Below are 14378 nucleotides of genomic sequence, written 5' to 3'. Positions count from 1 at the left end.
CAGAGGCTGCCCAACACCCGCGAGCTCAGCCGGGACAGGGACCTGCGCTTGGCCCCCCGCCGCCCCTGAGCTGTAAGGGGGTGGATGGTGGCACCCCAGGACGGACACCCCAGGACGGCAGCACCCAAAGCATCAAGTGTTCAACTGTTCACACCCGTACCCACGCCGCAGGATCCCCAGCCCTCGACCTCCAGCGGAAAGCCAGCACAACTGCTAGCAGGACAGCAGAGCAGCACTACAGCAGCTGTTAGATATAATATTTATTATTATATACAAACACATTTTGTACATTAATTAAATAGAATGAACTCTACTCTTCATTCATCAAATCATTTGGTTTGTTTCCCGCCCTCTCCCCCCTTCCCCTCCCACCCACCCACTCCTCTTAAAAGCCTACGATTATTCCATGCTCTCTGGCACGCTCCTGCCGGAGCAGGGAGCCAGGCGCCACGGCCCCTTCCCAGGGAGGCTGGCTGCAGAAGGATCTGGCATGCGGGGCATGAGCAGGCTCCCCCACTCCCCAGAGAACACCCAGGGCTTCTTGAGACAAAAAGAAAAAAAAAAAAAATAGTAAGGGGGGCCCCTGGGTGGGAAATGCAGAGACGGTGAAGCGGGGGGCTCTGAGATCCCCCAGTGCTGATGTGGAAACTCTTTCCTGGTGGAAGACACCAAAATGCACCTCCAAGGGAGACGGACTCCACAGACGCTGCTCAGCTGTGGAGAGACGACGTTGAACTCGGGGACACTTCCACAGCCCCCCACAAAGAGCAGAGCCACCTGCCAGCACTGCGCTTTTCCACGTCACTCCCCAAGCTCCTCTCTCCTCTCCACCCTACAGCCGGGACGCACTCCTGCCTCCGCTCTACCTGCCAGCACAACGCCTCCTTCAGCCACATCATGTGGGTCCAGCCCGTCCTCGGGGGCAGCCGGTGCCCGTCCCAGTCCCCCAGCAGCACGGCAGAGGGGTCAGGCACAGCCAGCTTCACCTCTGCTGCCAGGGAAAGGAGGAAAAATTAGCTGAAATGTCTTGGCTTTAGTGTTTTGGTTCTTTGCTAAACCATCTCATGCAACAGTTCAGCCAGTGAAAAGCTGATCTCTCTCCTCTGGGATGGGGCTGATCTTAAACCCAAACGTGTCCCATTTAAGGGACAAGGCACTGAAAAGCAAAACTACATCACCCACAGCAGCAGGTGCCAAAAAGCAGAGTCATACAGAGATGGAGCTGCTGTCCTCCTCATCCCAAACGTATCCACAGACACTGACACTACAGATCAGCTCCCAGCAGGAATTACTTGAGACCATCTGCCTGTGCCTGGAGCTCCTATTTTATGCTGGCCACACACACCTAAGAGAGGCCAAATTCTGAACGCCCTCGCAGAGGTCACCAGTGGCAGAAGGGACAGCACTTCTCCAGGGCTGATCAGCATGGGAATCAACGCTGCTGCTTCCCAGTCCAGCCAAATGCATCTCTCTGGGGATGGAGGCTCCAACCTGGACACAGCAGCTTCTACCCCCCAAACCCGCTGACCGAGGGAAGTTCAAGGACAGAAAAAAATGGGGCTGAATTGCAGCTTCTACTTTGGTTATCGCCCAGCTTTGCCCTGGCATGAGCACATCTAGTGTCTGGGGAAGGCCTTAAGCTCCTCTTCCCCTTAAGGAGAAGGAAAAGTTCACCAGGTTTCTCCTCTGGTTTTTGCAGCTCTCCTGCAGGTGTCAGAAAACTCTCCGTCCACATGCAGCTGCTATTCTAACCAGAAAGCTGCCACACACGTGTGGGCTGTCCCACATCAGCTCTTACTTGCTATCAGCATCTGGATGGCAAATGCCACTGCAGGGGGCAAAGCTGGGGCAGCCAGGGGCAAGGAAAAGCTGGGGCAGGGGAGTGACTGCAGGGCTCGAGCAGGCAGCCTGCTTGCCCACAGCCTCGGGACGAGGGCCCTGAGCCTCGCAGGCCTCGTCCCTCCCTCCCGGCAGTCCCACGCACATCAGGCTCTCACGTGCTGTTCCCAGGGGAGTCCACTGCAGCACCTTTTCTCTGTCCCAGCTGCTCTGCCTCTGCTAAGAGGAATTCATGGGTTAAGGATGATGGTGAAGTGAGAAATAGTAACAAACAAAATCCAAATGCCTTCCTGGCAGTCCAGAATTACAGTAACAGGGACTCAAGACAGGCTCCTCGAGTCTGGCTCCGAGCAAGGTTTGGAGCTAGGTGTGCTATCCGCTGGTGCTGGGCAAGGGCTGCTTTCTCCCCAGTCCCCAAGAGCACGCCCCAAACGTCTGTCCTGATCAGTGTCCTCCACCAAGGCCGGAGGGGTCTCTACCACACTGCTGTTCGCAACGCAGTTCTTGCCACTAGGTTTTGCTTGGCTGTCTGAGCCCTCGACAGCCTCAGTCTGTGCAGGGAGGGGAGGGCTGGGGACTGAAGCCCCCTCCTCCTGCAGCGGGACGAGAGGCGCAGCTGGTGGCGCCTCTGCAGCTGGGGGAACATCTGCTGCAGCCACCACAGATGTTGAAGTGACTTCAATGGTGATGGAACCCATGGCTGTCTCCGGGTGGTCGCTGCTGACTCTGATGCGGGCAACCAAACTGGAGGCAGCAGCGGCGTCCTGTGGGTTCCCGTTGGCCACAGCTTCGTGCACCACGTTTGGCTCCAGGAGGGTAGTGCTCAGGTCAGAGAGAAACGAGGCTTCTGTAACGATGGCAGCTGTCTCGGCTACCCAGTTCAGATCACTCCCAACAGAAGCCGCGGTGGCAGCGGCGATGACGCTGGAGGCCTCGCTGGGAGTCAGGGCAGCCGGGCTGCTGCTCTCCCCAGAGGGGCCGGCGGCCAGGTGGGGCCGGTGGCCCCCCACGTCAACGGGGGCAGCTGTAGTGTTGTTGTTGAGGTTGTCCTGGAGCGTCGTCTGAGTCCCCTGGCCTACCTGCTGGTTCTGCAACAGCATCTCCTGGATCCTGATCTGCTGGAGAATGGCTGGTAGCTCATAGTGGTGGAAGAAGTAAATCATTGAGTGCTAGAGAAGGCAAAGGGAAAGGAGTCACTCAGTGGGCCTGGGCTGTGAGCCTAGATGTACCTTAGAAAACTACGCTTTCTTCTTGCCATAAAGACTGGAGAATTCGGCTGCTCTGACAGCCAAGAGGTTGTCTGAAGTTTTATTGCTTCCACTATGACCCCTGCAAGCTGCTTTTATAGTTTCTCTCTGAACACAGGCAACGGGGTACAACCCCCCTTCCCTTTTAAGGGCTCAGAACAAGAAGGGTAAAGACATTTCTCTGGCCCATCCTCAGTTCCCTGTCTCCGTCCTGCAGCAGAGAGAGGGGGCAGGGCAAAAGCCAGAGACACCCAGGTTTGCTTGAACCACACTGGAGACATCAATTTGGAGCTGGTTTTGCCAGCATCTTTCACTGCACAGACCTGCCCAACTCCTCAGCCTCTGCAAGGAGATCCTCGGCAGGATTTCTTCTAGAAAGACAGGATAGGAATCCTTCCCTAACACCTTCCAAAACCCAGGTGACATGAGCCTACTGGCAGCCGCGTGGCTGGATGTGAGCCAGTGACCAAAACCCCCTCTTGTTCAACAGCATCCTTCTGCCGTTCCATTTCCAAACCAGGGATTATTTCCATCTCTTTGTAACTAAAATCGCTACTCAAACTCAGCTTGTCAAGAAGTTTGATCAGAGCCCAAACTGCAGCAGATTCCCTTCACTTTTTAACAGCACAGCCAGTGTGAGCTATCTGCAATGTAGCAGTTTAAACTGCAGGCAGCCAGACCCCTCCGAAGCATGTGGAGTGACCAGGACTGAATTCACACGATGGCACTGGCCTCCACACAGCTGGCTGCACTAACACGCAGCAGAAGTGGCAGCTACTCACCTGGATGAAGAGCCACGAGGTGACGAGAGCCAGGCTGCTGTACTGCCCGTTGAATCGATAGTGGTAAGCATAGAAGGCAAAGTGGTACAGATAGAAGAACCTGGGCAGAAAGGCAATAAACATCAGGATACGGCAATGGACAGGACAAACGGGAGTTTCTTTCTACTCCTCTGTTCTGAGCCGGGACACTTTGCACAGGGTGGTGCCGGCTCCCACTAACAGGTCATGAGAACTGTCTCGCTGTGAACAGGTCTTCACCAGGGCAAAATAAAGGGCAGGGAAAGGATTGAGATGATTCTTGAAATCCAGGCACAAACCCAAAGTGGAAGCAATTGCACTTTGGACCCTACAAGATGTCAGGCAGCTCTCAAGGAGACACACAGCAGCTCTCAGGAGTGGACAGCCTCCTGGCTGGGAGGGTCTGGAGCAGCTTCCTCCCCACTGGAGAAGAGGGCGTGCAGCCAGGAGCTCCCACCAGCTCTTACCTGAGCCAATGCCTCTTGCTCGTATTGGTGTGGCAACAGATAGCGTCGTACTGGTCAGCCAGCCACACGATGAGGATGATGTAAAATGCAGTTGTGGTGTCATTGAAGAACTCGGACATAATGGCCTCCATACCTACAGGACAGGGCGGGAGGGAACATCAGCACGCTGCAGGGCGCAGACTACCGTCAGCAAAGGGCTTCCCCAAGGGGCACATGAAGGATCCTCTGTCATTTCAGAGCCAGGGCTATATGACGTGCAGCAAAGACCACAGCAGGATAAATTAGCTCTGTTTAAAGCAGCAGCTAAGGCCAAACATGTCGCACTGCTGATGGCAGTCACTGCACAGGCCAGATCAGCTGGCTCTGGAGAGCAAAGATTTCAGGGTTTTGTTGCTCATTTTTTAAATTCAAATTGTGCTAATGCAATGTGGTCACAGGAAGAGCGTATCTGAAATGAACTAGTGACAGACAAAGCTTCAGTTTATGTGATTTCCAACTGAACTGCTTTTCCAGGGGACCCAGAAAGACAATGTAGCTCACTGTGCCATCACATTCCAGAGCTTTCCACCCTGTGATGAGCAGACACGCTAACCACCTGCCATGGCCACGTCAGAACAGGGAATTGCACTTTCTACGGATTCCAGTGGGACTTGCTGCACATACACAAGCAGTGAGCTAACGTCCTTACCTACTAGAGCCAGAATGACAGTGAGGAGGGGAGCTGCAGGGAAGGCAATTGTCATGTTCATTTCCAGCATCTGCAACAGGTCAACTGCAAGAAGGAAAACGTACTATAACACAAAATGGATGCGGGGCCACAGAACGCTCCACCCCTCCGTTACTCCCCAGACAGAGCACTGCAACACGCAGTCAAACCCACCATCCCTGATACTTGTCAAGAGACAGAACAGTCCTCACAAGCACCGTGACGGGGGTATAGGGGGATTTATACCCTGTGCAGCCACATGCAGGACCCTTCTAAATGATGACAGGCAAGAGTATACGCATGATACACTGTGCTGGAGCAGGCAGTGTCAGTACACCCTAAATCCCCTAGAAAATCCTTACCAATGAAGACAAAGATCTGATGGTGCGAGTAGCGCAACAGCATCGAAACAGACAGGGTCTGAAATATGAGAACAGCAGCCAGTGTTAGAGCCACAAAGGTCCAGGGAGTCACTTGCAGAATCACACTCCAGCAGAGGCCTGAAGAGGCGCGTTTGGACTTGCAGTGCTGCACAGCATGCTGTGCACATCCCATGTTCGTCAGTTTGAGCTATGCAGACCGACTTCCCAAAGAGCAATTAGGACTTCACAAACAGCAATTAATCTTTGTATTACTGCAGTGAAATAGACAGCGAGTGATTTGTTTGTAAAGAGACTGATCCTGAGTATTTGAGCAGGGGCCAAACCAAACAGCAGCAGCAGCGCTGGAACTAGGGTTTCTTCCCTCCCGCCCTACATCTGTGCTCCTGCCAGCAACTCCCGATGCCTCTGGCAATGGGCACCCAGCACCCTCGTCCTCCTTTCTCACTGGCCACAATACTGTTGTAGAAGGAGCTGCATCAGTGGCCGGTCACACACAAAAGGGGACAGCCACCCAAGACTATGAACACAGACTTAGTTATCACTTGGGATCTTGTCTAATACTTATCTGTAATCACCTCATCGCACAATCACAGGAGACTCAGATCTATCTTGATCACTCCTGGCAAATTAGGCCCATTCTTATAAGTCTCAGAGGACAAACTTCTGCACCCTGTGCCTTGTCAGCCTGAGTGTTTTAACTACACTTACAGACTCTCTAACATGAATCTCCTTTTTGGCCACAAAACCATTACTTCATTCTATTTCACCTCCTCTGTTTCACTGTTAGGACCTTAAGAACCCACCACAGAAACCAGGAGAACCTTGTACTCCATCAGTTTAGCTTTAAAAGCAGATGAGAGCTCAGGCCTGTGCTGTTACATCAAACATATGCTGACCAGCACCGGGCCCAGAGTCCAGGCAATGCCCAGCTCCTATCGACTTACAAATATGACCATGATGACAAAGGCTGCCAGATACGAAGTCCTAGCCATCCACATGCTGACAAAGCGATAGTGCTCCCCAGACACCACATTCCGAAGGAAACCTGGAAGAAAAAAGCAAACACACACAAGTTCAGTGCAATTAAACCACAAACTAAGAATAAAACTTTCAGTGCCTTCTAAAGAAATAGGATTTAAAGCAAATCTATGGCAACACCTCCTCACAGCAGCACTCGTATTATTATACAGTGCAATAAGGCAGGAGAAAATCACGTTTGCAGACACCTCTCCCCTCCTGCTTGTTTCATTTTGTCCTTGACAATAACATCTCTACGTAACACATGGAACTGTTCCCTGCATTAGATTAATCAACAGTCAGAAGATGATATTCATGCATCTATAGAAAAAACATTAACTGCTCTGCATAGCTGCAGAAAGCGATTCCTCCAAGCCTTACCTTTGTTTTCTTCATTTTCAGCTAAAGCTTTGACACTTGACATCAGGATGTCATCATAACCCAGGAACTCATCCAGCAATAGGCGACTGAACCTGTCCCCAAAGCACTGATCCCTGGTAGGATCTAGAGAGAAAAAACCACCCAACCCAGTCAGATCAACCACAGAGGCGGCAAGGCAAGCAAAGAGTCTTCTCATCACTCAGAAGGACAAATCTGCCAGCAGACCTGCGTCTGCAGTTGGACCTTTGGCTGGATAACTAAATTGGGCAGGACTGGGAGGGAAAACGTCACACCCTGACAAATCTAGCCATGCTGTCAAAATGCTAACGTCAATTGGGCCTTAAGAATTACATCAGGGCTGTCATACTCCCTGTTGGCACAGACATAAAGGGCATTTAACTTCTAGGCTTGGACTACCTTCCCTAGGCTCACCCCAACTAATGGCCCAGAGAAACAAGTTCTGGTAAGACTCAGAAGACCAGGCCAAGACTTTTCAGATGTCAGCTGGCCTCAGCACGGCACTGCCAGGGCCCACCCTTCCCATCCCACCCACCCTTCTGCAGCGGAGGGCACGCGAACGCCTCCCCATCGCTCTGGCCATTAATGAAGGCTGTTTGGTTCCATCTCATGAAGCTGGTCCTGTGTTCTGCTGTAAAAACACTGATCAGCTTGTAAAAATAACCCAAATCTAAACAAAACAGGAGGCATGAGCACAGATAATTTTTCAGTAAATTACTAAGATACTTACGAAGGAATTTGTCCAGTTGAATTGGACAACCCAGGTCAGCTGGGTTTCCATTTAATATGGGAACTGCCCATTCCCTGTACAGGATATCTGCTTAATGGCTCCAGTCCAGCTGTACTCCAGTTTGATTAGGAGTAAGTAATAAAATTTAGTCTGATTGCTGCACTAACAGCTCATTACAGATCAATTAAGTTCACAGGCATGAGAAGGTTTGCGATCGTATTTATTCCTGTCTTGGACAGTTTTTAATGGAGGAAACGCCAGGAGAACGCTGTTCCACAAAAATGGTCTGCTGGTGCTAAAGAGATCTGCTCAGCCTTGTCCCCAACACATGCACAGCTGCTCTCGCCACCGGGTGCTAACACTGCACTGCTGCTGCTCCACACTGAGCCTAGACCTCAGTACCTTGAAGCTCTTCCTTCCTCAATGAGAAAACTGCACTGGACACCATTTCAACCTATTCCTCTTAGAAAGGTATGACCTACTAAAGCAATAAAGACTCCATAAAGCAGCTCTCCTACGTGGAAAATGAGCGCCATCAACTGTTATAAATAGTCTCCACAAGACTAAAGAGGAAACAGCGCGTAGGTATCTCTGCAGAGCGCCTACCCACCCCTGCACCAGCGTGGGCTGGCTCCCTCACTTACCCAAAGTCACCACCATGACCGGAATGCTGAGGCGTTGCCGAGTGCTCTGGGACAGGCGCAAAAACCCGTACTCCAACGAGTATTCCACAATGTACTCCTCCTGTGGCCACACTGGAAGAGAGGGTGGGAAGGGAGACTCAACAGCAGGGTTTGCAAACAATTACCAAGAAGAAACAGCACCTCTGGATTCCCTTCTGCCCTCCCACCACATTCTTGAAAAGAGAATCAGTTGCAGACACGGGCTCCAGGCTTCCTTCAACCAATTAAAAACAAATCAATACAAATTCTTTGAAATTGCAGCCCATTCCCTTGACATCAGCCCTTAATGCGAAACTTCTGGGAAAGCTTCAGGGCAGCAGTTCCAAGCTCTGTCAAACACTGTCCAAATCTGCCCACATCTCTGCCTGGCAAGCCACAGACCACTTGTTTTCACTCTGTTCCCTTTCTGCTTTCTACGTTGTTTAGGAAACAGTGGGAAAATATACTTTATACAGGCTGAACAGCAAGTAAACACTCCATAGGGCAGCAGCACTCAGGAGACAGAGGTCACTGCTCCAATTACAAATCTCAAAAGTAAAGGCAGGAGCAATTATGGCTTTAAAACAAAAAATATGGTGGCCCCTGAAGTGTCCTTGATTTTTTTTTTTTTTTTTTTAATAAAGAAAGGTTCAAAATAGATGCTTTTTGCTACATCACCTCTGAAAGGACAAAACCTCCTGCTAAGTCGAAGGCAAGCAATTTAATCCGTGATCTTTTAAACTGTCACAGCATATCTTGCAAGAAGTGAGGGGAGGCAGCTGTCAGGGGTCTTACAACGACACACCAAAAAATTTAAAAGGATACAATAACTTAAAAGAAATGCACCTGCCTCTTCTGACTTACAGCTACACATCACTGACAGAAATGCCTGCTTTACTGCCCCACCTCTGATCCCACTCCCTGGCCACAAACACAGGCTGGTGTGTTTGTTTCATCTCTTGTTTCCATTATAGAACAGTTTTAAGCTCAAATGGAAACAAAGTGTTTAAATATCAACAAAAGAATTACTTCCTTTGCATCATAAAGTATTTTTCCATGGTAAAATATTCTAAACATCAAATTTGGTGTACTTATAGCACAAGAAACCTGGAAAAAAAAAAAAGTAAAAACGTGTATTTGGGGATCTGGGACCTGTTTGAAAAGACGAATTTTTAAACTATGTTGGAAAGCAGCACAAGCGTCTCTCTCACCACATTGCTGGATCATTTCCAGCTGGGCATTCAGCAAATCAAGGCACAGCCCATCAGCGTACACAGCACTGTACATGACTCTTACAGAACTTAGGCAACTATTAATAAAGGTATTGCATCAAAAATATTTAGGGCTTTCTAGTCTTACATGACTTAATGATCTTAAATTCAGGACTAATGAGTTCTGAACCAGCATCAAGCAAAACCACTGCAAGCGCAAGGGAACAGTGCCACTGCAATGTCCAGTCTCACAATCCTCCACAGCCACAACATCCAGTACTTCTGAACAGCAAAGAATTCCAGTCTTTCCAGGGATGAAAGTGTAGGTGAAAAAGGTAAATGATACCAGAATCCAATTGCCATGTCTCTTATTTTAACGTAAGTATTTTTTAATTGATTTCCTCCCTAACCACTAGAAAAAGAAGTTTTCCAACAGTGGATTTCCATTTTAAATAACACAAAGCCACTAAATCTCCCTCTAGAGTTTATGAGACATCAGCAGCTTAAGTCATGCTGGAACAAGGGGAGGAATAGAGCAGGATATCCTGAACGGTGCAGAACAGCAATGCTGTATCTCGCAATCCACTGAAACTTGCTCAGTGGCTTTCAGGATTAATTAGCTGTTTCAAGTACTGGTGTTGACTCAGGGACTCAAAATACAGCCCAAACCCTGTTAATACGAGGAGGAATGTGTGCTGTCAGTCAGATCCCTGCAAGTCTCAAGAGAACAGCAAACTGCTCAGAAGAGGGAAGTTCACATTCATCTGAGGTATCTGGCACCAACTGCTGCAGAAACACGATACCAGACCGAGAGGCTTCAGCAAATTTTATAGCCCAGATGACCCCCGACTCCCAGCCCCCCTTCAGCCGAAGGAAAGATCTTGTTGTGGATCTACTGTTAGTATTGACAAGGTTAACCACAGGTGAATGCATCAGGGAAGACATTTAAGGTTACTATGCACGTGCCCAGAGAAGCCAGAAGGAACAAGACGTGCAGGGAAGATGCACGGGGCAGGGGAAGGAGAGAGCACAGATAGCAGTGTAAGTTGTCTTTACCTGCTCTGGCTAGCATCTCAAACTCGGACACAGTCTCCCTCAGAGGCTGCATACCTTTAGTGGCTGCTTCACTAAACGAGAACTCCTGGCTTTCATTGTGGGGCAGTGCCTCAGTGCTGCTCACTCGGGATGGCTTGAGGAACACCTTGGGCTCGATATCCAGCTCAAACTGTGGGAAAAGCGCAGCAGAGAAAGTCACGTTAGCAGTCACTTCAGCTCCCATCTTCTGTGCTCCCTCTGTGCCCCCAGCAAAGGCCTCTGCCACCAGGAGGAGGACAAAAGAGGCCACTTTCTCAAGCTTTACATTCTGTCTTAAACCATCAGAGGCTAACGTGGAGATTTAGGAAAAACTAAGGAACACACTATTTCCAGATGACTGAGGGATCAGTGGGACTGTGGCACACTTAAGATGACTGCACTAACAAACCATCTCTCCCCAAACCAACAATCGGGTTCCCATCTCCTGCATACGCAGGGAACGCGTCTTTACCTTGATAGAGCTGTTTTCAAACATATCCACGGTCATTTCCTCCTCTTCTTCCTCCTCTTCCTCAGCTGTGGATTCAATTACCATTCCCGGGAACTTCTCGACACCACAGAATTGCAGGAAGATCGGGGCTCGGCTTGAGTTGCGCTGTATTTCCACACGCAAGATGCCATCGCGTGGCCATTTATCTCGCACGTGCTCCAAGCAGTTAATGGGCGAGCGGGAGAAGGCGATGTGAATGTAAGCCAGGATGAACAGCACAAAGAGAGCCTACACACAGCATGAAACAAAGCAGAGACCATCAGCCCAAACACCCTTGGCCTGTTTACAGGCTCCCCAGTTTTAACCACCTTTTCTCTGCCCATAAAGACACTGGATTAATGTGGAAAAACGGATTCACAGGTGGACAAGAGCTTTTATGCTTTCCAGCCCCGGCGGTCTCTGCATCAACAATAAAGCAGCCCAGAAACAGGCAATTTCAGTACAACTGTATCAGCAGGAGAACACACCAAAACCAGCCACAAGAACAATCTCCTCCTGTTCAGGAGACCAGAGCTGGCACCGATACCTGTGCAGCACACGTGTCTTGCTGAAATCACAAGCCACATGCTCAGGCCCCAGCACCATGCAAGGCCCTGCAAACCAACACTATCCCCAAAATGACTGCACCACAGGCAAACTGACCAAACACAGCACCAATGTGCGATGAGGCTCCAAGGCATACTGAAAGAAACAGAAATCCACCCGTGGTGTTCAACTATTCCCTCCTCAGCACAGTGTTTCCTGTTGAAGCCTGGAGAAGACTCAACTTTACAAAGGCAGAATAAAGCAAACCTTAACAAAAGACAACCCACCATCAGAGCAGGACAACCCAAACCCACAGCAGAACTGCCAGCTCTGCGTTCAGATCCACCACTCGTCGCTGCGAGGTAAGGACTCTGCCACAGCCGGAGGTTGCACTGACCTGCTGAGGCTGGGCTCGCGGAGCATCACCACTCCCTTGTCCTGGATCAACCCAAGGAACAGCTATAAAGCCACAGCAAAATAAAGTGGACGAAAAAAATTTATTCCCTATAGTGATGATAGTAGATCTAGCACAATGCTACCCAAAGTTCACAGCTGAAAAGTCCAAGAAACACTGGTACAGTAAGTGGTACAGCTGAGTTTCTTACACTCGCTTTCCAGCTGCATTAAGATGCTCATTCCTAATTAAACTAGCTGTCCTTGCTACATATCTTTCTTGACCTATTTGCTATGAATAAACAGACTGGTAAACATCTCATCTGCAGAGGAGCTGCATAGGAAGACGCTAGGGAAGGTAAATCAGAAACACCTCCCTCATCACAGGAGGAGCCACGATGAAGCCGGCAGAACCACGAGTGGTTTCAGGACTCCGTGAACAGCAGTGTCCAGGACCACGGTCTCTAACTTCACCTCCTACCAGTACCCTGCGCACAGAGCCAAGACCAGGCTGGAGCCTGGCTGACTCTTAACTCTGTGGGCGGGAATAGGCTGCTCTTTCCAGACGTGAATACGCTTACTCCCTCAGCAACGCCTGGATCAAAAGCAGACAGCAGCTAGAACCGCTACCAGGCAGACTGCTCACTCCACCCCACAGCCTTGTCAATACCACCAGCCCCATTCCAGCCTCCCTGCCCACCTGAATCCAGCTATGCAAGGTGCTGGGGCAGGACAGGGAGAGAGAGAAGTTCCACCCCTGAACACTGCTTGGGAGGCCAGAAAACGTGTATGGGCAGTACGACACATTTTGCCCTGAATGTTAGTTCCTTTAAGCACCTGTTCGCTACAACTCCAGAGCAGGAGCCTGCTGTTGGCCCCTGGCAAGCCCCCTCCCCACCTCCCCTTACTCCACTTTCACATCCTGGTGCTGGCGAGAAGCATCAGTGTGTGCCCTGGGAGCCACGGCGCAGGATTTAACCCACGGGCACTTCACCCCGGCGACAGCCCCCTCCGGGGGTCTCCAACCCCGCGCCCACATCAGCCAGGGAGCAGGTGGGTTTGCACCCTGGGACAGAGGCAGAGGTGCGATACTGCGCTGGCACAGCTGGGGGTGCTGACCGCTAAAAAAAATTTACAAATTCATCGCTTCTCAAAAAGACAAGACTCAACAAAACTTCAGCCACCAAGCACCTCGCCTATGCAATGCGGGCAAAAAGAGCGATCGCTCGGAAACTGAAATTTAAATCTTCCGTGCCTGCCCCCCACTCCCTGCACCTGCCCCCCAGCAGCCTGGCTGCCCAGCAAGCTGGCTCAGCGATTCCCTTTTTATTTTGGGATCTGTCACCAGGGCTGTGGTGGTGCAGGGACCGGCACAGCCTGTTACAACTGCTCACGTCTTTCTCCCAGGGGAGGGACCCACGGGAGTCAGTGGGCAGCATGGGGGGGGGGGGGGGGGGGTCCAAACACGGGCAGTGACCTCTAGCAGAGCCCAGCTTGTTTGTGTTTATAAGAAATTTATGCTTTTGCACCTAACTGTAGGCCAGCATGAGGAATGCCCACTCCTCCCCGTAAAGCCCCCGTTAAAGCTGCCCCTCACCTTGAGGAGGACGAAGAACTCGAAGACGCGGCGGAAAGAGGGTGGGAAGAGGCGAGCGTAGGTCACTGCCATCTTGAAGAAGAGCGCGTGGAAGAGGCGATCGCGCACATTGATCAAGGGGTTCTGGTTGAGGTTGGGGTTGCGGACGCCCCGGTTGTTGCCCCCGGCAGCCCCACCGCCCCCGTTGTTGTTAGCCGGGTGGTGGTTGTTGGCGTTCGGCTGGTTCTCGGACATCCTGACGCCTGCGGCTGGGAGCCGAGGGGCGCTGGCAGCACTGACCTGGGCCGGAGGGACCGATCCCCCGCCGCACAGCGGGCTTGGGGCCGAGCGACCGCTTCGGAGGGGACGAAGGTCGAGCGCTGCCGCCGAGAGGCCGGGGAGAAGCCGCGGGAGCTGCCCGGTGCAGGGCGCCGGGTGGACCGGGCAGACGCTACCCCCGGCCCCCTCTCCTCAGGGGCGACCCTCCGGGCCCGGCCCGGCCTCCTGCGCGCAGACGCCTCCGGAGCGGAGAGCGGGTCAGGCCCGGCGAGGCCCGGGCCAGGCCTCGGGGCTCAGCGGGCCGCTACCTCGGCGGGGCCCGGGGGTTGCGCGACCCGAGCAGGCCCAGCGGGGACGCGGCTGCTGGGCCGGCCCCGCGGCCATGGAGGGTCCGTCACGGGGGCGGCGCGGCCCGTCCCGGAGCGCAGCGGGAGCCTCGGCCCTCCCGGCGCGGCGCGGTGCGTGCGGAGCGGCCCAGTCCCGTCCCGTCAGCGCCCCGCCGCCATCTTCCTCCGCCGGCACGGACGACGGCGGCAGCGCGCCTGCGCGAGCGCCGCGG

At 52.0% G+C, this 14378-nt stretch overlaps 1 protein-coding gene across 3 annotated transcripts; it reads right to left on the bottom strand.

Annotated features, from left to right (window-relative positions):
* Window positions 1-380: 380 nt before the first annotated feature.
* TMEM259 (transmembrane protein 259) lies at window positions 381-14319 on the bottom strand. 3 transcript variants are annotated; one of them, XR_005103909.1, is made up of 12 exons: window positions 13562-13795; window positions 11008-11274; window positions 10518-10686; window positions 8233-8343; window positions 6841-6963; window positions 6387-6487; window positions 5422-5479; window positions 5042-5125; window positions 4354-4486; window positions 3869-3968; window positions 1346-3008; window positions 381-988 (listed from the first exon to the last, which is right to left on the bottom strand). XR_005103909.1 is itself a non-coding variant. In XM_037385412.1 (11 exons), exons 1-11 carry the CDS (start codon window positions 13793-13795, stop codon window positions 2160-2162), a joined length of 2229 nt encoding a protein of 742 aa, XP_037241309.1. In that variant the 5' UTR covers window positions 13796-14319; the 3' UTR covers window positions 1295-2159. The 3 variants fall into 3 exon arrangements, 2 of the variants coding, with proteins under 2 accessions (XP_037241309.1, XP_037241311.1); XM_037385412.1 differs by lacking the exon at window positions 381-988 and having other exon boundaries at window positions 1295-3008; window positions 13562-14319; XM_037385414.1 differs by lacking the exon at window positions 381-988 and having other exon boundaries at window positions 1295-3008; window positions 10572-10686; window positions 13562-14319.
* Between the last annotated feature and the right edge of the window lie 59 nt (window positions 14320-14378).

Source organism: Falco rusticolus, chromosome 4 (assembly GCF_015220075.1).
Source record: "Falco rusticolus isolate bFalRus1 chromosome 4, bFalRus1.pri, whole genome shotgun sequence".
Classification (NCBI taxonomy): Eukaryota; Metazoa; Chordata; class Aves; order Falconiformes; family Falconidae; genus Falco; species Falco rusticolus.
Note: the sequence above shows the minus strand (reverse complement) of the source record. Positions and strands in the feature narration are given on the sequence as shown.